At 38.2% G+C, this 21,938-nt stretch overlaps 2 protein-coding genes across 5 annotated transcripts in view; one reads left to right on the forward strand and one right to left on the reverse strand.

Moving 5' to 3' along the window:
* IMMP2L (inner mitochondrial membrane peptidase subunit 2) overlaps positions 1 to 21,938 on the forward strand; it is a 933,449-nt gene that overhangs the window by 431,046 nt on the left and 480,465 nt on the right. The gene's annotated exons all lie outside the window — the stretch shown is intronic.
* Positions 10,284 to 21,938, reverse strand: part of LRRN3 (leucine rich repeat neuronal 3) — a 56,620-nt gene continuing 44,965 nt past the window's right edge. For both annotated transcript variants that reach the window (XM_019492495.2, XM_006261932.4), the window contains exon 2: positions 10,284 to 13,443. In XM_019492495.2, coding sequence (XP_019348040.1) covers positions 10,927 to 13,083 — 2,157 coding nt within the window. In that variant the 5' untranslated portion in view covers positions 13,084 to 13,443 and the 3' untranslated portion in view covers positions 10,284 to 10,926. The remainder of the gene's footprint in view (positions 13,444 to 21,938) is intronic.

Raw genomic sequence — 21,938 nt, forward strand, 5'->3', positions numbered from 1 at the left:
AAACCATGGCATATATAGGTTAGTATCAAATTGTTGTAACCGGGTTTCTAAAGGATCTGGGTAATTTTAAAATAAAAATATTTTCATATAGAGGCCAAATGAAAACAATCACATTTCTTGCTTCAGGCCACCAGCTAGATACAAGAATGAAGAAGAACTTCCTACTCCTAGTATATAATGTATTGCACCAATCACACTGTGGCATTTTATGGCTTCTTTTGAAACATCTGACCAGATTATGCCTGTGGAATGCCACTTGACTCGAGGTACCCCAGAGTTCCTATATCCAAAGGAAGCACAGAAACATCCCCCTCATGGATCATTCAAACTAGGTTAACAAGATGAAACTTCCTGAGTGTGTAAATTTTGTTTTGTTTGTTTGTAAACACACAGGACACCATAAAGTAATATTTGATAATTGCGTAAGAATCTTAGTGTCAAACATGCATTCATGCTTCTTTGAAGTAGAAGTGATTAAGTTATATTTTTGCATTATTTTTACAAAGAGGAATTTGAATCCCTGGGTGTGATGGTGGTTGCTCTGCTAATCAATCTCTTCTCAAACATTAGGGAAATAAGGCTTATAATGTTCATGCCAGTTTTACAGATGGATAAATGAAGCTAAGAGTAATTAAGAGGCTTGGCCAGGGACCCGCAGAAAATCTGTCTTGGTCCTAACATCAATATCATACGTTTTTAGGGTGCAGGTTGGTTATCAGAGGTGCTCTTTTTACTATCTTCAGGAGAGCAGTTTGTTTTGCATGCCTTTTGGACTGGACCGGAATTTGACAATGTTGATCGGATTTTATATATTTCCAATGGGAGCTGGGGCTTTGATAGTTGGCGTCCATTTAGATATGGTATATTCAACTAGAGAGCTAGATATGGTAGCTAGAGAGCTAGATTTAGATATGGTATATTCAGCTAGAGAGCAAGTGTCAGTCATACTGTTTGAGAGCATTTAACAATATTAAAAAGCCAAACTTAAAAAAGTATTGGGAATGAATAGATAAAAAGGAAGGGAAGTGATGCACATAAAGCAAGTAGGCAGTTACCTGTCTTCCCCCATCCTTCTAATATGATAGCTGTGATATATACCAAGTGTTTAATCAATCCATTTGCACCATGAAACAGCCAGAAAACAGGGAGGGAGATTGTGACCCCAGAACTGACCAGACTTCTAAGACCTGTAGACATTAACAGTCCAGAAAAGAACCTTGTAAGTCTTGTTGAAAACCCTTTAATATAAGTTATCATTGGCCTGCTGATTTAAAAATATCCAGGTTTAGTGGCTGCTGTTTAACATCCTCCTGAAATACTGTTGAAACAAATTGTGTATCATCATCCTTTACATTTATAATCTGGCCTTTTCCCAATCGGAGAACAGAAATATGTAGTGAAAACGTCTGTGGGTTTTTTCATTAACAGTTCTACTGTTTCCATTTAGTAATCTGTTGTGATTGGGGTTTTTGGGGACTGTAGTGAAATGTTCTAAGGAAGTTCCCAATTTTTATTCTCCCCCCTACCCCCTATTTAAATTTTTGCCTGAAATTATTTGGCTCAGATTTATTGAAACTGGTCCTTTAAAATAAGTGCATAAGTGTGTCCATATGTGTCTGCATGTGTGTGCATATTCATGTTCTTGGTTTGAGGTTTTTTTCCATTTGCACTTGACAAATGAGATCAAGTCATGAACTCTTGCACATAAAATACTACTGATTTTTAATTAGTTTTTATCTTTCAGTATTCTTCCAGCTTCTCTGAAGCAGTGTACAATCCATAAGGGTTTTTTGATGCACTAACATTCCTGTTAATATCTACCTACCATTACCAGTGTGGATCCTTGCCCATTGACTTTGAAAGTCTAACCAGCTTCCAAATGGCATTTTGTGTGTTGTCTCTGAGAAGATAGCAAACCATTTTTCTCTGCCTTAACAGACCATTCTTTTTCAATACAGAATCCCAGACAAAGGTCATTTTTCTTCCCAAGGTGATTGTAGATTTCCTGTGGTTGCACTTAATGGTTGGGCTGAGAAGCCTTCCACAGATGTGCTCCATTCCTTTCCATTCAACTAGCTGTATCTTTGGAGATATGGTCCCCCAACATTCTCCTGTTGCAAACAAGTTCTGTGAGTAAATACTTTTATTACTTATTAAGGGAAAATATGCTGCTAGATTGAAAAGGACACATATTCTTGGGGCTTGTAGACATGTTTTTTAAAATCTAATTCAAGGTCTTATATAGTAATTGGAGTTCTTTTTTAGCCTTTATATCCTGAAACAGATGCTGTAAACAAGTATACAATATATATTAGCATCTTAGCTGTGTTAGTTCAACTATATACCCGTGTTTGTTTGAAATGAACCTACCAGAAAGTAAATTCTTAAGCCTTATGATTAAAACACTCTATTTCTCAAAGTAGTAACATTTACCCGACTAAAAGAAATAGGGTATTACACTTGTATGGAAAAAATGCATAAAAAAATCTGTTCAGACTTATGGTTGGGGAATGTCACTTCTAATATACTAAAAGCAGCTGCTGCTATCACTTCTGTGGTTGGTACCATGTTCTAGAGTGATGTTTGCTGTCAAATGTCGGGATAAGGAAAATCCGCTCCAGGCCCTATTAGTTGCCACTTTGAAAAAGTCATGAGTGGCTTTAATGTATTGGGTTTCTAAAACAAGAAAGCTGTCATGTAACATTCACATTCTTCATTGAGAAAATGAAATGTAACTAGGTATTGTTTTATGTTTACAATGGGATACAATAAATATGCTAACTGAAATGAGTAAGTAGATAATATGATAATTTATATTTAAACATAAATCATTCTTATGAAAATTTTGCCAAAGTGATCTTGAACTGTGCACTTGCAGGCCATATAATATAGACTTATTCTAAAACACACACTGTTTCCAGTCCATAGTTTGCTGTGTGTGACATTCACTTCTTTTTCTTTTACCTTGACAATCTGGAGGTTATGCATTTCCAAGTACTGTCTGAATTGCTCACCGTGCATGAAAGAATTCAGTAATATAATCTCACGGAACTCAGAAAAGTCATGAACTGGAACCACTTAGGGCATGTTACATAAAATCCTTGTGTAAATATGAAGTAAGGGAGAGACAGCAACCACTGTATAATTAAGGTTTCTGCTGAATTTCTATTATAAGCCTGATTGAGCCTGCTTCTCTAAAACCCCAAAACAAATGAATCTTGGCCTGAAAAATGGGAAGATTACATCTAGAGCTGAGGTTATATCTGGAGCTAAATTGAATATGAGATTCCTGAAATAAGACACCCTAAGTAGAAGTGTTTCTTAGAATCTAAAGTTGCCAGAAATGTTATTTGTCATTTTTTACTGAAAAGAAGAAGGAATGAGGAGAGTAAACAGGCAAGCAGAAAGAAAAGTGGTTAGAAATAAATAAATCTTGGTTTACTGAATTTACCTAAACAAGATCTAATGGTTAGGACCAAAGATTAGAGTTGATTACATTTTTAATGCTGCATACCAGTGTTGATGTTGCATACCATTGTCGCTCCATCGACATCCTAGTTCTGTAGGACTGGTTCTGTATTGCTGGAATACTAAATTATTGTTTCTAATTTTAAAAAGGCATAAAGTAGTGCTGGAGGCTAGGTCTTCAGTTAAGCAAGGAAAGTTTAGTCCTTTGCCTAGTGGAAAAAACCTTTTAATATGAATTGAAGTTAATCACTTGATCCCTCTTCAAATTTAGATGCATTATAAAAAAAAGTGGAATTCACCATAGTTACAAAGTTCCTCTTACTTTTTTTGCCAGATGTTATTTTGAACGTAGAAAGTGCGAGACTTTGGGGCATCTTTACACGTGCTCCAGAGTGGGGGCATGTTAATTAGAGTGGCTTCCACGAGGCCACTCACAAGAGACGCCAGTGGCATCTTGTGTGTTCAGTGTCCCACACTTCAAAATGGTGATGGGGGTGCTTTAACTAAAGCCCATTCAATGCCCCACTGCCATTTTAAAATGGCCCCTACTGCCATTTTAAAATGCAGGGAAACTGAATACATGTGACACTGAGGCTGCTGGATTGCGTTAATTAAAGTGCTCCGGCAGAGTCAATTAATCTAATTAGAATGCATAGGACCAGGCATCTCACTCATGTATAGCTGCCCTTTAATTTTATCAGATTCATTCATTTACACGGGACAATCTTCTTTGAAGTTGGTTACAAGTGATTTTTTTCTAGAGAAAATGCATGAATAAAATAGCACTATTCTCCATCTTTGATCTTAGCTGTGATGTTTCTCACCCGCTTCCCTGCATCCTCTCCTAGCCCCAGAATTCTCTATTGAAGATTATTTGGTGTTCTTTTCCTGTGGACTTGCTATAGGTCTACACCAGCATACTAGGCTGCAGTATACATATACCCCAGTAGGGTAAATTAGTTGACTTTGAGCTCTGTGCTGCTTCTTTTTTAAGAGCTACCATGGGTATATCTAAACTGCACTGAAGTTTACAACATAGACATGACCATAAGCAGTTTGTAGGAAACACTTGAGTTCAAGGGGAGAATGTAGAAGATAGTTTAGATAGTTGCATGGGATTGGGGGGGGGGGGAAGAGGAGGGGAGGATAATAGTGAAGCTGGTTAGAGGTGACCATCAGGGTTGGGAGGGGGTTGAGGAGGGAGAATAACTTTGGAAGGGGTGGTGGAAAATGGAAGCATGTGGGGCAGTGAATGGTGACCTCATTTTGTTTGGTAATTTCCAGGTTTCCAAAGCAGAAGAAGGGAGGATGGTTAGTTTGAACACTGAAGAGACTTGGGCTTCCATGGGCATGGTTTTGGAGTGAGAATCCCCATCAGTTTACATGCAGGGGTATGCAAGATTTCTAGAACCACAGCCAATTCTGTAGAAGCCTTGACATTGTTAGCAAGTTGAGTCTTAGCAGCGATGAACCTCTTTAGAGGTTCTTGTCCGATACACTTACTTGCTATCACTGTAAACATCCTAATGTTGCTTTCCTCTTGTTGAGTCACAGGGTGGGAATGCGGGATGCACCTGAATGACTGTTTCTCCCTATCTTCTTTCTCTCTCCATTCTGCACATCCTATAAGGTCACTATGAAGTTTGTCCTCTCTTGGGTCCCTTTTAAAAATCTGCTATTTATTTTTTGCAAGAACAGGCCTTTATTCCTACAGTGTGTTTGAATGCAGCAGAAATTCAGGCAGAGCACATCGCTTACACATTTGAGTATTTCCCTGTCTTCCTGAGATCTATATTAGAGTAATTTTTAGAAAAGATAGGAAACTATTAGCAAAAACCTTTGCTTTTAATCTGAAGTGTCAGGCCCATAAGTTGCATTTAATCATATGCTATTATACATGAGCTTTTGAATTAAATGTAATCATTTGAAAGCTGGGATTTGGAAGTAAAAATTTCAATACTTCTTTATAAAAATGTTGATTCTCACTCACATAACAGCTAACATTTTAATGTTGCACCAGTAAACTTAGAACAACGTAGTAACTTCCTAAGCAGGGGAAGTGTTACCAGAGGCCCCAGACAGATGTTACATTCATTGTGCAGTGTACTGAACCAGGCCATCGCATGATAAAAAGATGGCAAACAGGCCACAAAAATTAAATGTGGGACTTCTCTGTAGCATTTACTTTTGAATGTAGAACATATTAAATTCATGCTATGCAGCCCAGACTGAACTGCACAGCTTGCCGTTAAACTTGCCAGTGCTCAGGGAACCCATCATCTCCCCATGAGTATGGACCTGTACAGCCCATCATCAAGCTTGTATAGATTTGCTAGTGCATGGGAAATCCACTGGTGTTCCCAGTGCCTGGCTGCCCAACTCAGTTTTAGAGGCCTGAGCATATGATGGGATCTGAGGAATGTGAGGAATTTTTTCCCAGATCCCAAAAATTATATGTCCTGTTATGACAGATCTTGAAAGTCTAGCATGGCCAGATGGATATTTTACTACCACTTGGCTAAATACATGAAAAGTGTCACTTTCTTTAAACAGTTATAGAATGAACTCAAACAGCATAAATTAGGCACTTATTTCCACAAGCTCAGTGGTAATTGTTAATTTTAGGTTCTGCTCTGTGTGAAGGACTTGTCTACAACTCCTTTTCCTCATTTTCTGATAGAAAAAAAATCTATATATCAGATTTAAATGCTTGTATTTACCCTGATGGGTGTGTTTTTTTCTGTTTTTATTACACAGGCTATGTTATATCTCAAATAATATTTTTTTTGTAAAATGCATTATTAGACATATGGTATATTGTCCATATGTTGAATGGATGCATATAGTATTTTTTTTTTATCCAATTCAACCAAATCAGTTTGAGGTCTTTTATGAGCAAGGCCTAAAAGTTGCTATATAAAGCCTAGGTTCTTTAAGCACTACATCAGAAGTTTGTTGGTAACAGCAAAATTTCTGATGGTGCATTTCTGCTACTGGTACTTGAATTTCCACTTTCTCAAAAAGTTAATTCTTCAGGCCAGACATACAATTTCACAGATTTTTGGGGGCCACAGATCCCAGCTTTAGGATTGCTGATCTCAGGGACAAGTCCTGAAGTCATCTTGGTTATGAAACATTTGTATTGCTAACAATGGAAATATAAAGAAGTATGAGTAGGAGAGCATGGCACTATTTAATGATACTTAATTTTTTATAGGAATGCTTACAGTCAATATTAAAGTGCTTTCCAGTGGAAACTAGGTTCATTGTCCTCTTTCAGAGATGAAGAAGGTGGTCTGTGGAATGGTGTAATAGTGATTTCTTCAAGGTTTTATGGGTGGTTGGTGGCAAAGCCATTTTATATAATAAATTATATTTCTTGCTATAACGAGATGTGTAAAATATTTTGTATTCAAATAGTTATCAATAATCAGTCTATATTCAATATGTTAAGTGTGATTTCATATGATATTCTTGTAAGGTACAGAATGATTGGCATCTGTATTACTACAAACTAACCTACATTTTAAAATATAATAATTAACATGATTCATTATGAACAGCTGTATTTATTCAGCTGAAACAAAAATAATTTCTCGTTTCAGTGCTCACCATTAGGTATGCATTTGGTGTGCTGCTTCTTAACCATTGTGTCGAGTTACTGTTACTTGAAACAAATGAGTGTCTTACTACAGAGTTATATCAGTAACAGGTTTTAAATGTAGCTAGTTTCCAAAGACGAACATACAAGATACATGAACAAGTTCTTGCTGACCTATACAGTACCTGCTTTATAGTAGGTATATTTCTGCTACTATATTTTGATAAATAGCTTGGCTCTAAAAGCTCTGTCCAAAGTGCTGAAATCTTGCATGATGTATGAGCAAGTCTAGCTGATAAATTCTAATGTCAACCTGTGTGTGATAGTGATTCATCAGGTTTGTAAAATTGGTGTTCAGCGAAACATATTGAATTTATATAGATCCAAGTTGGGGGTAATTTAGAATTAGTACAGAAGTGTTCTTTCCGTTTTAAAGATATTTAAAAATATTTATGTATTTTCAGAAACAGCTAGGACTTAATATCATGTTAAGATGGCATTCTCTGATTTAAGTTATTCATTAGTAATAGATAAAATGAGATGACTGCTCTGTACTAGAAATGTTTTTAAGTGAATGCTATTTTGACAGGATGCAACAAACATATCACAAATTGACACAAAAACAATTAAAAGGAAAGTATTATAACTTTTTAGCTTCTGGATTACAAAAATGCTGCCAGTGATTAAGAACATAAGAAGTACCATACTGGTTCAGACCAACAGTCCATCTAGCCCAGTATCCTGTCTCCGATGCTCTGAGGGAGAGCAATGAGCTGGGTACCCAAGTGCAGGTGAGCTGGACCTGATAATCTGGAAAGTCCCTTCAAGCCCCTAACATCTATGGAGTCTTTGAAATCTCTAGAGTGACCCATCTCCTATCCAGTACTCTTCCTGGTATTCCCTGCTATTCGTTTAGAGATGCCAGGGGAAACATCTCCAACTATTATGTTCAGTAGCCATTGATAGATCTATCATCCATGAATTTATACAGTCCTTTTTTTAACCTGGTTATGCTGTTTGCCTTTACCACCTCCTATGGCAATGAATTCCACAAGTTAACTATGTGTTGCACAAAAAAGTACTTTCTCTTGTTAGTTTTAAACCCGTCACCTACTGATTTCAGCAGGTAACTGTATCTAGTATTCTGGGACTTCATGAACAATCATTCTCGTGCATAGGGCCTGGTTTAAATCACAATTTTGCATTTTTTGTGAAAATCACAAAATTGAGTGATTTTCACAAAAAAACCTAAAATGCAATTTGCAATGAAATGCCATGATATGGCCGCTTGCTGGGGAGTTCCCCAGCAAGCGGCCATATCATAGCGTTTTGTTGTAATAAGAGGGCTGCTGCAGTCTGGGAAAGCATTCTCCAGCCAGCAGCAAAAGCCTAGCAGCCCAGGGGAGGGGAGAAGGAGTCACAAAAGGAACAGGGCGAGGAGAGAGCTTGAGGATGGGTAGAAGAGGGACTGTTTACTCAAGGCAGGAAAACTGGGGCATGAGGGTTGGGAGCACCTGGGGGCTGCCTGGGCAGATGGCTCTGGTGCCACATAGGGGAGGGGCTGTTTGCTCCTCCTGGTGGGAAAACTGGGGCACCAGAGATTGCGTGCGGGGGAGAGAACCCACATGCAGAGGAGCAAACTGCCTCTCCCCTACATGCTGCTAGAGCCATCTGCCAAGGCATCTCGCAGGTGCCCTCAACCTCCCACACTCCAGTTTTCCCACCCCTTCGCTACCCAGTATCAGGGCTTTAGCCCTAAGGCAGCTAGCAGCTTCTAAGCTCAGACTCACTGCCAATTGGCTGGGAGCCCAACAGAGCAGAGTGGCATTTTTTAAAAGGGAATGTCCTTCCTACCTGTCAGAAACAACACAGAACAGATGGTCCACTACTGCTGGTCCTGCCTCTTTCAGTGAGGTTGGGGGGGGAAGGAGTGGGGCGCTTTTCAGCAGCAATCAGAGGCCTATGAAGCAAGGCCTCAGCTTCTGCAATTAAACCTGTCCCTTAACCTCCCCTCTCAGCCAGTCAGGGGGCAAGGTTGGGGATTGCGCACCATGATCTGGGTGTGAAAATGGCAGCCCTCACCACAATTGGGCTATGATGTTAGCAAGCTGGGCCCATGATTTAAACCAGGCCCTACCTATTCACTTGGTCCACATCCTTCCTGGTTTCATAGACCTCTATCTTAACTAGCCTTTTTAGTGTCTCCTGGCATGGCAACTGCTACATGCCTCTGATCATTCTGGTTACCCTTCTCTGTACCTTTTCTAATTCCATTAGATCCTTTTTGAGATGTGGGGACCAGAACTGTCCACAGTATTCAAGATCTAGAGATAAAATTATTGTACATGAGTTCTTGAGGATTAAATCAATTTTATTGTGAGGTTTTAATATTAAAATATATTAAAACACTAATTTTTAGTGTATTATGTAAGATCTCTACACATTCTTATATTCATTTTTGTTATTCAGTTGCTCAGTGGTAGCTCTATTTTTTTCTGCTAAGTTCCCTGCCACTTTTGGAGTAAGTAGCAGTTTTCCTGTTTGTTTCTTTATGTCATTCTTGAACTACAAGTCAGCACTCCTTTACATGTCATACCTAGTGGACTTTTGTGCTGAGACAGTCAATATCAGATATATTTGATCTTCATAGAATTTAAATTTAGAAACAATACATGGGTTGTTGCTGGCAATGTTTACTGCTGTTTCAGAGCCATACTCCCAACGAACAAAATAAGAATTTTGCCATGGAACCCAATTTGAGTGGAATTAGCAAATTATTTCATATTCAGTCCAACTAATGTAGTCTACCTTATCCAATTATTTGCATGTAATATCTTCAAAGCTGAAGACATTAATATACCAATTGTTGATTATTGTCATCTCTGGAAAGAAGTGTGGAGGCCCACAAAGAGATGAGATATGTAATCAAGGCTGTTAACACAGACTGATTATTCTGTGTAACAGGCAACCTAATATATAGACATTATTAATGATTACATTAGGCTTTTTATTGCAGCTAAGATATTGGATGTATAAGACCTGAGTCTAATAATTATGTCCAGTTTTCAGGCTCCAGGTAAAAAGAGAAATCTGAGTGGGTGGTAATATATCTCATTGCATGTTTCCTTATCAGGCTTGAGTTGTTTGGGTTTTTCCCCTTCTTAATGAGTGAAGGGAAAATATGTAGTTATTAATTCTTAATGATATGGATAAGTACTTTATAAAAGTATTTATTGTGTGGTTATTGCAGTTTTACAGCCTAAAAAACAGCAAAACTTTCCTGTGCAGTCAGACCTGCATTTCAACAAGAGAATATATTTAGATATTTGATCAGATATTAAAATGACAGGAGCTTCAAGAAGAATTCTCTTTTTTATAGAAACAAACAAGCCAAAAACTATTTTGATTGTAATCAAAAATGTATTTTTCTTCATAAAAAAGTTTCACATACTCACTGTGTCTACTCTACAGAATTTGTCCATTTCATTACACCATGTGTCAATTCTAATTTATCTGGTCACTGCAGAAACTCGTGGCTAGTGTGTGTAATACAACACAGGAGGAGGTATTGCTCAGTTCCACTACTCTTACATAATTAAAAAAAATACAGAAAATGTTCTTAGCTACTTGCACTGTTTTCCAGACTGAAAAGTCACACAAAAGTTCTAGAAAATGGAGTAATTGTATTTGGTTGGCACAATACTCGTAGAAGCCAGTGAGTTAAAAATGTTCTTTTATGCTGAATCAGTACATATTCCTCTGTGTCAGCAGCAGCAGAGTCTAGCCTTCTGAATTCTGAAGAGTAATACTTTTTTGCCTTATTTTTTAGCACAAACCAAAGTCTTGTGCTTTTTCCTTCAGAAATTTAATTTTGTAGTATTGGTATTTGATGACATACTAGGTGGAACACCTATTACAGTTGCTTTTACTTCAAGTGCGGTGCTTTTTTCTTTCCCTGTGTCCCAAAGACTGATTAGAGGAGGATAAAGCTCATTGAATGAAAAGGGTTGTTTCTTCAGGTAATTCCTTAAATAACTGCGTCCTACATCGTAGTTCATTTCCTGTGAGATGCAACTGTAGAGATACACCATGCAGATGACTCCCAAAAGAGAACCAAGGCAGAGCAGGAATCCTGTTGTGTTGCTTTTTTCATAATCTTTCACTTCAAGATCCAATCCTTTTGTGGTGACATTGATACATTCTTTCTTATTCTGTTGGTAGGTAGTCGGAATGTCTATACAAATTCTGTATTCCGTGGATGGATTTAGATGTGTTATATTATATACCTTTATATCAGATGGAATTCGAGCACTTTGTGCAGCCTGAGAGTTTTCAGTCTTCAGAAAAGCAGTCCATCTGATGCTGGATTTCAGAATTTTAGCTTTTGCTTTCCATGAAACCAGAACAGAATTAGATTTTACATCTTTTATCTTTATACTCAAAGATCCACTATTGTCCTGGGGGAAAGAGCCATCAACCTTAATCGTAACTGATTTTAAATCTGCACCAACTAAGTTAGTTGCTATGCATGTATAAAGGCCACTTTCTTTTTGTGTTACATCACTTATGTCTAATGTTCCTTCAGAATGAATGTAGTATTTATCACAAGCAGTATTAGGCAAAAGTTTCTGACCTGATGGTGTTATCCAATAGATTTCAGGTTCTGGTTCTGCTGTTGCTCTGCAGTGTAAAGAAACATGGCTGCCAGCTTTTAAATCCAGAGTAGATGGGAAACTTTCAGGGGCTATTAGTGGGAGGCAGATTTCCATCATTTCCCTGAAGTGTATCTGCCTCACATTCTGGCCTTGAAATTCTGGAGGATCCACACAAAATAATGACTCTGGCTCCATGAATCGAATATTGGTTTTATTCATATTAATCCAGCGGATTACACAATCGCATCTAATTGGATTACTGTGTATGCTAATTTCCTTGAGGTTAGGCAAAGACTCTATTGTACTACGGTACAGGGCACTAAGTGCATTGCTATTGAGCATGAGTGATTCCAGTTTGGGCAGCTTGTAGAATGCATTTGGATGAACATAAGATAGTCTGGGGTTATTGGTAGCTTCTATTTTTCTCAAATCTGGCAAATTGTCAACAGCAAGACTATCTATAGAAATCAGTTCAGGCATGTTATTAATTCCCAGCTCTTTTAGGTGCAGCATATTACTAAAATCTCCTCTTCGTATTCTGTTAATGGGATTCTTATTTAAATCCAAAAATTTAAGATTTGTAACCTTTTGAAGAGCAACATGGGGCACTTTAACAAATCTGTTGTCATAAAATGAAATGCTTTCTAAATTGTCAAGGCCAGCCAAAGCATTATCAGGTATTTCAGTGAGATTTATGCCTGCTAAAACCAGGCTGCGCAGATTGATAAGAGGCTTAAAGTTCATATCTTCGATTCTGATGATTGGATTTTCTCCAATCATGAGAATCTCAAGATTAGGAATAGCTTCAAACCACTTACTGTTGATCATCTGCAGGCTATTTGAATTGAGATGAAGTCTGAGAAGATTATCAAGGCCAATGAAAGCTCCTGGTGCAATTGTAGAAAGTAAGTTGTGATTAATGTAGAGTTCTTGTAAATTTCTGAGTCCAGAGAGACATTCTTCAGGCAGTTCTGTAAGTTTGTTTTCCTCCAGGTACACTGAAAGAAGCCATGGAAGCTTTCTCAAATTAATATTGGTCACTGAAGATAAATTATTTTGAGATAAATCCAGACCAGTAAGGTTCACTGGGAAGTCTACTGAGTATTCAATTTTTGCAATATTGTTAGTCTGTAGAAGTAGAACCTGGGTGTCAGCAGGCAGTCTGGTTGGGAAATGTAAAAGGCCTAAATCATTACAGTCCACTGTTGGAGCCTCCATGTAGACAGATCTTGGTGTGAACCACGGTCTGACCTCGCATGTGCATGATTCTGGGCAGTTCAATTTTTTTTCTACTGCTTGTACTAGTGCAGTGGTTACTAGGCCAAGTAGAAAATGAATTTTGAGTGGCATGTCCTTCATCTTAGCTCAAGTCTTCACAAAAGTAATGGGCCCTTAAAAATTCCACAATTACTGGTTTTGAGTTCAGTAAGGGCTGGCCATTAGATAAAGCAAACACTTGCATTTGTCAAATGATGACTGCCAAAAAAGCAAAAAACTTTCTTCCTGAAAATAAGTGGAAACCTTGCAACCACCTTGTCCAATGATAATAGACATGTTGTGGATATGAGGGTCACTTTCTCCTTGATGACATAACACTGATAAGCTTTGTGAAGATGAAGCATGTATAGATGATCATAAGAAATTAAGCAATTCATTTATTTAATAGTATTAACTTCAAATCCCATGATTGATTAGTATTTGTAGGAATGACAGGATGACCTAAAATAGAAGAAGAGGAAATAATTAGTATAAGAAACTATAAGATTATAAATTAATTTAGCTATCTCTCTCTAATATTAATTATTGCAAGTAAGAAAAGAAAATGACTGTGGTGTCTAGAGTATAGCAGTGTTATCCAGACAGCATAAATGAAGTTAATATAGTAATATGTCTTTAGACTTGTAGCTTGTCATGTGTCCAGTAGGGAACACTGCACTACAACAAGCTGATGATCCACAAAATATAAAATATAAAACAGAATACATCAGTAAGAGTTTTCTACATATTTCTCACTACTTTGGAATATTTTCTTTTTTCCTAGTGTTATCACTAGAAGCAGATTCAGCTCTATTAGCTTTGAAAACTTAACTACTGAGCAATATCCTGCAGAGTATGAATATTTACTTTCTGAACACGAAGTTTAAAAATATAAAGAACATCATTTATATGTAATCAAAGAAAAAAAGGGAATTATTGCATTAATGTAGCCCCCAAATGAGGGTATTCTGAGACACACCTGTAAGATATTTATACAGTAACATACAAAATTGATAATCCATGGATTTTTATCTTTTTCCAGTTCTTTTTATGGCTTATATTCAAGAAGCAAGGTTAAACTTTTTTGGAAGATAAAATTGGTGGTAGAGTGGGGGGAGTAACTGTTTGTCATACTGGCAAAGTCAGTATAATTACTCCCTTTCTTATTCTTACTTGAAAAAGAATTAAGTTGCACTAAGGAGTAGTAACAGCCAAGTATCTTTCTAATTGCTAAAGGGGAAGGGGGGAGAGGGGTTGGGACTAAAACAAAAAAACACGCTTAGTTGTTAAACTCCAGTCTTCAGTCTGAGCACTGCATTCAAGGAGCTCTACTAAGGAGGTACTGAGTACTCCCAGACTCTATTGACTTCCTTGGCATGGAGGATTCTGCCCTTCTTCAGCTTGCAGGAATGCTCCCTTAAAATGTATCCTGACAGATGAAAAAGCTCTGATGTCTTTATACATGAAATGGTTCCCAGACTATCAGGTTTAGGAAATCTCAGTATAGTATTCATGTCAGGACTCAAATGTAATTTATGGCTGCATCCAGATGAGCGTGGACATTTGTTTCCCTGGGGACAAGTAGCAGTGGTACATCTTTGGCCGCTGCTACATATCCTCAGGAAACACCTGTGCCACGTGCACTCTCGTGCATGGTAGGTTACCCTGGGTGGGGTAGAGGATGCTAGGGCCAGCAACTCTGCCGTGGTCCTGGGGGCTTCAGGCAGCTGCAGCCATGGTGATCCATTCCAGCTGTCAGCTGGCCAGGTTTTGGGCAGCTCGCGGTGCTGCCACATGTGCTGCCCTGCTTTACTTTGGCGTGGGTTTTTTTTTTTTACCCCAAGATTTCCCGGGGTCAAGCCTCATCTTGCTGCAATGCAGCAGCATGGGGAATGCCTGCATGTGTGATGTGTGGCACCCCAGGTAGGTCTGCGGTGCCACATACCGCAGGTCCATGCTCATTTGAATGCAGTCTAATGAGTCTGTGTTTTTCTCCCCTTTTGATTTACTTCCAGTATTAAAATTAAAAATGACATTGTTTACAACCTGTAAGATAGGGCCAATGCTTCAAGACATTGATAAATGCAATTTGAGATGTCGCTGGTACAGACAGACAGAAACATTACATGCTTGGCAAAAGGTTCCTGTCTTCAAAGATGTAAAGCATCTGAAATTTGAACTACATCTGATTTGGCTCTGTCCCTTCATTTGTTGGCATTGAGTCCTTATCTGTAAAACTGACTTACAAGTCCCAGATAACTAGTAAATGTTCTGGTAGTGATAAACGTTATCTTAAATTAAAACTGCTGAAGTCAGCAAGACAAGCACACTGGGATTTCTTGGTCCTTTTCTTTTTCTACTTTAAAAGAAGTGCCTATTGATCTTGTGTCCAGTATGCTTATCGAAGGTCTAAGTTGCTCCCCATTTCTCCTTGTTTTAATACATTTGCATCTGTATCCTATTTGCATTTCATCCATTCTGTCTCGTACATATTTTTCATTAACAAAAATATGTTTTTAATAATTAAAACATATTCCCATTTTACCTAAGATAAATAGGGTTACTTATTAGCTACCCTTTCCTCTGGTTTACTTATAACATACACTTTGAATACAGTATAAAACTGCAACTGATACACTGGAGAAGATGTTTGGCCAATTTTTGAGTGCTGCTCCTTGTACTACATAAATGCAAAGCTGTTTTACCATTTAACTTAAAAATATAAGTGTATTAAAGTGAACAGACAATGTGTGAGATAAACATACAGAAAACATTCTGCTGTTTTGAAATTTTATAATACATATTTATGGAATTGGTCCAGTTCATTCTAAACTGCAAAGAAATACTGGTACAGACTAAATACCCAAAAAATAATCTGTTCCTTCATTTCTTTGAGTAATATAAACTTCAAACCTGTAGAAAAATAAACATATACATGGAAAACATTCATATAACTCACTGCTCATTTAGAACCAGTCCTGCAAGTTGGTGGATGTTTGTGCACTCACTTTGAGTGCTGTGCCACTTACTAATGATCTATGCATAGGGATCAGCTTGGAAGACTGAGTCATTATAGTCAATTTACGTTACTCAGAGCAGGGTTAAATTAGGGGCCTGATACAGGAGTTTTCATAAGGGCTTCAGCATGCTTTCATGCTTCCAGTATGACATCCTGATCCAGCAAAGACTTACATTCACACTTCATGTGGATGAGTGATCCACTTTACTTCAGAGGGATTTTTTTCTGGACATAGAATGCATTTTTTTAAGCACTAAGCCTTGATTTATCATGAGAAGAGAAGATGCTCTGGAGATAATAATAGGGAAGGAAGCAAGAAACGGACAGGACAAATGCTTATGCAGTAAAATATAAATCAGCTTGTTTGGGGATTTTGGCATATTTTTACATTTTGTGTGTGATTTCAAGGTAGCATAATGGAGAGAGTAACAGATCCCTGGATTGTTAATGTGTGTGTGGGGGTGAGGGGAGGGGGGCTGGTATCAAATCAAGAGACCAAAGCACTGAATAATGTTGTGTAGCATTCATACATTATTTATAAAATGATACATAGAAGGTAAAATGTGACTTACTCTGACAGGTCATTGTGGACTTTGCTTATGTCAACTGGTTGTATTGATTTTATTTTTTTGTGATTAATTCCTAACCTTGAACAGAGGCCTGTACAAGGGATTTGAGAATGAGATGTTAGCTGTAATTTGCTGTTTAAAAATCTATACCATGCACATATTAGTATTTTGTATTCAATGTTAGAAAGACTAATCACATTTTGTTATTAAAAATGAAGCTTTGAAGAATTAAATGTTTTCTTTCCAATATAAATTTCATAAGGCTTCATTTTTAAAAGGAAAATGAAATTTGCACACATGCTCTGGGAAGGTGGATAAGTTATATGCATATTGGTTGTGTTTTGTGCTTTCTGTACCTGCATCAGGTTTGGATAGTGTATCTGGTACTGTATCTATGAAAATAGATACTCAGATATATACTGGAAGCTTTCTTATTGAAGCTAATATGCCCCTGGCAACGAGGTAATATAGTACCACTTACTAGGTGCTTCTACACATTTATTACTGTGTTTTTTGTTATGTGCATTATATTTAGTACCTCCTTTGTGTGGTACTAGAAAAAGGCACATTAGGCTATTTTAATGTTCATTAGTGAAAGTGCATGGGTTTTTTGTGATGCTTTAATGTGCATTAAAATAGGCTAATGTGCATTAAAGCTCATGTGTAGATGCACCCACTATCAACTAACATTTACATACTGAGGAATTATCAAACTTGTCACTTTCTTGCTGTATGGTAGAAAGTTAAAACACCTTTTTAATATAGTGTTATTGACCACAAAGATGGTTTTAAAATACAGTCTCTCTGAATGCTTCTACTGGTACACTCTCTATTAGATATTACAACTGATAGTTAACAAAGTTGAAACTGAAATCTTGTTACTAATTGTTTATTTCATTTTGTTAATGACTAACTTTTTATGCTGAAATACTTTAATAAATACACTACATCTTAGTGCAACCTGATATGGAGCTTTTAGGGGAATGCTTTGCAAGGACCAAATCCAGAAATTCTTACTTAGTTTTATTCTCTCAGATAAAACTGCCAGTTTGAAAGGAATGTTGCCTGTGTAAGGACTGAATAAAACCAGATCTTAATGTTGTTTGAATTAAAATGGATACAATTTAAATTTCTTATTTGAAAAGTAAGTAGTAAAAAATACAGTGAGATCCAAGGCCTAGGAGAGTAGTTCTTAACCTTTCTTAGACTTGAGGCACTCCTTGTTGGACTCCAGACACTCCTCTATAACTTTTGTGAATTGATAGCACCCCATTTCAGATGCTAATTTATTTATTACAGAGCTTACCTCCTTGTGGAGAGGTCAGGGAGAGGGGATCCACCAAGCAGAGAAAGCCTGAGCCTACCCTTATATTTTGACACCTTCTTTATCGCCTCATATTTCCTACAGCACCCTTCAAAAGATCTCATGGAGCTCGTGGGTGCCCTAGTACCCTGGTTGAGGGTGTTCCCTGGAAGAATGTATATGTCACTTGCTAAATCTCTTACAAAACAGAAGTTCAAGGATTAATATTTTATTAATAGTTCATTAAAAGTGAGATTATAATAGAATTCTTTTTATTTGCTAGCTAGTTAAGTGAAGACAGAAATTATCAACTGGCTCTTAGTTTAAGTACATTTGCTTATCCAGATAATTTTTTTTTTAATACAGACATGTAAGAACCTAAAAATAATTCCTAAAACTACAGACATGTAAAAATCTAAAAACTGTATCTTCTGCTGCTTGCTTAAACCCCTAGGATTCAGATCCATACATATACTTGGGTATGGTGGCTCTGAGCACACCTAACATTTAGGTGTTCAGTAGGGCTATGTGAAGCTTCAGTTGCCGATTAGATTCAGAGGAGATTCAGGCTGATTCGGTGGTTGAATCTCCAAATCCAAATCAAATCAGAAGACCCATTAAGAGGCCCGAATTGAATCTGAAGCTTCCAAATTGATTCACAAAAGATTCGGAGATATTCAGAGATTTGGATTGGTGGGGGAGAGGCAGGCACAGCCAGATGGCTGCAGGTTTTCCCACGGCTCCTCTGGCTGTACCTGCCTCTATCTAGCCTCATTCCCCTGCCCGGTCCCAGCTTCCCAGCACATTAAAAAAAAAAAAAAAAAAAGCTCTGCACTCACCAGATGTAGCAGCAGTGATCAGGGCCTCTGAGGTCTCATGGGAGAGCCCCCACATGCAGCATGAGGTAGTGGACAGCAGTGGGGATTGCGTCCCTGCCTGGCACCCACGTGGCAGCTGCCCCATGGCGTGGGTGCAGCATGGCTTGGGAGGGCACCGGGAGGCTGGGGCCGGGCAGGGCATCCATAGGGGCTTCTCCTGCGGCTTCCCCTGCCTGGGGAGAGGCAGGCACAGCCAGAGGAGCCACAGGAGAACCTGCAGCCTTCCAGCTGTGCCTGCCTTTCTCCAGCCAATCTGAATCTCTGAATCAGCACCAAATCAGCACTGAATCTCCAATTTTGATTTGGCTGAATTGAATGGGGACAGTGATTTGAATCACTAAATTGAATTACTGTCCTCCGAATTGGCCAAATCCAAATCCTAATCAAATACTTCCCTATTCGCACAGGTCTAGTGTTCAACCCCGTAAGTGGGATTCTCAAACCCATATTAGACATCTAAATTGTCTGTATAGAAAGTGGGAAAAATGAAGTGCTGAAGAATAGGATTCACAGAAGTCGACCTGATGAGCAGATGCCTAAAGCAGCCATTAGAAAACCTTAAAGAAAGAATTGGGTCTGATATCCTACCTCTCCCCTAGACTTGGGCACATTCCTGCAGCCCTAAATGTGTTAGGTGAAACAAGGAATTCCAATGCAAAACTCACTTCTTAAATTGTTCCTTTGGAAGTTATTTACTAGCTTATTCTTCTCTTTTAAAACATGGAATATAAAGAGGGGTGTAAAATGAGAAGGAGGAACAGCCAACTACTTAGAATAGTTTAGTCTCTCTGGAAATAGGAGAGATGGGTGGTAGACCATCCTCAGCCTGATGGGTTCAAACCCAATGTCACCCACCTGCTAGGAAAGTACCTGAACCACCAAGTAATGGGCTAGAGTGGTAGATGATACTCTACAGGCTTCTTTCTGAAGCTGTGCATAGAAAGACTTCAAGGTTTATGACACCAGAGGGTAAGCAAGAGGGAGCTTGTCTGCAAAGCCTGATAATGAGTGTACTGTCTTAGAAGGGAGTAGTCCTGGGTTTCTTATTCCCTCTGTCAGTACCTTCAGCACATTTCATCCAGTGACTTTTTGCATGCACAGTGTTAGGAACAAGGATCAGAACACAGGACTTCCTTTCTCCCAAGTAAGGGCCATCAATCACTGTTTTCCCTCTTGCTTAATTTTCTTCTGGCACCATGAATTCTGCGTTGTTTTTTTGCACTGCTTCAGTGGGGGAACGGATAGAAACTTGCCCCCATTCCAGTCTAGTGTATAGCCTAGTGGTTAGTTTCACCCTCCTGGGAGTTAGGAAATGTGGGTTTAAAACCCCTCAGGCTGAGGAAGGCCTCTGCCAGGTATCCTACTTTCTGGGCAAGTACTTTTGTCACTACGTTATTGTATAAAAGATGGGCACCACTACCACCATGCTTTTGAACGAAAATTGCCATAACTTCTTTGCTTTGTGCTCAACTAAATGCTCTCCTTGCTCAACACATACCTAGCAGACTGGGGCTCTTCTGGGACATGGACACCTGGTTGTGAAACTCAAATGGCCTTAGGCAGGAGAGAAGATTCGAAGTATTCAGGCCAGCACTTCGAGATATGCTCAGTAGCAGATCTTTGGGCACCTAAGCAATGAGGGGTTTCGTGAACTGCTTAATTGGATTTAGACACCTATATTCTTCTTAAGTTGCAATAAGCACTTTTTGGAACTTGCCTTAATTTATTCAATTTATTTATTATTCAGTTATTTAACTAATACTTTCAAAGCTGTCCTTCCTTACTTAGCTTCCTACCTAAACCTGTCCTAAATCTTTATAGGCATATTTCTTACTTTCCTTGGATGTACTTTACCTCTGTGAATTGTGGTTTGAAATCCACCCAGACTCTTTTATTAGATATGATAGTGGTGCCTGTTATTTTTTAAACAAGTTCTGGGCTCTTTGGAAATGTTCCTCTTTGCAGACTAATTACCTCTCCTGTAGACAATGAGTGATAAGCCTTAAGTAGGTTCATTGCACTCACTGTCATTTAAGGCTTATGCATTGGTTCACAAGGGGGCGTCACCATTATTTGAGCTGGAAAAGGCATTCAGGGAATGGATAAGCTGAGCATCGTTTCTCATCACTGGAGCAACAGACAGCTACGAACGAAGTCGGAGTGGGCAGAAAGAAAAGAAACACGTCAGGTTTTGGCAATCTTTCTTTTCCACTTCAGCAGTTAGAGAGACAGTGATAAAAAGCAAAAATGCAGCAGCTACGCTGCAATGTGCCCTGCTGGCAATAAGGCAAACAGCTCACTTCACAAGGACCAATTTAGAGGTGGCAAGCATTTTCAAAACACAGCTGTTCATACAAAGCTACCTCTCAAATACACCCATTGAAAGAACCATTTCTCAGTTTTTGCTCCTATAACCATTTTCAGATGTATCACTGGACAGCTACCCTGGACATGTTACTAACCAAAGCTGGGGGTGGGGTGATGATAGTTTGTATATGGTTTTATTATAATTACTGCTCTCAGTGGATTTTTATGTCTGAAAAAATCTCAAATATTTGAAAAGCTGTGCAGATCTAAGTGGTGATTTTACTTAGCAAACTTAATTTCCAAGGATGAGTTCCCCCATCCTTGTGTACCGAGGGTCCAAAAGGAAAAACATTTTTTGGGGATATTTTTATCTTTATTAGTATTATAAGAGAATCAAACTAGAGAATGGCGAGTAAAAGGAAACAACATATTTTTTTACATATAAATTCTCAATTTGACACCTTTGAAGATTCATGTTGGGTTCAAGCACATGATTTTCACAGAAAAAGTGGAATAGGGATATTTATGTTAAGCTAGCCGCAGAGACGTCATTAGGTCAGGTGATATAGTTTCAGGGCAAGGCACTAGAAGACACTGTATACAAATAGTTATTTTATAATAGAGCTCACCCTGGTTTAAGATGTTATTATCTCCTAAGCCCTCTTTACTTACAACTGCCTTAAATACAAGTATGTTGTCTTGTGAAGATAGGCAACTATTTTGGGGTATCTCAGGTTGGGCTTCCAAAATATAGGCTTCTAGAAATCACTGTAAATGTTTGAAAATTTGGGCTGGGTTGTATTGGTTTAGTATTAGGATTTTTATAAAAACCTGCAAATTCCAAATGTTATTTTTTCAAATGACTCACTTGTGAAAATCTA

Source organism: Alligator mississippiensis, chromosome 4 (assembly GCF_030867095.1).
Source record: "Alligator mississippiensis isolate rAllMis1 chromosome 4, rAllMis1, whole genome shotgun sequence".
Lineage (NCBI taxonomy): Eukaryota > Metazoa > Chordata > Crocodylia > Alligatoridae > Alligator > Alligator mississippiensis.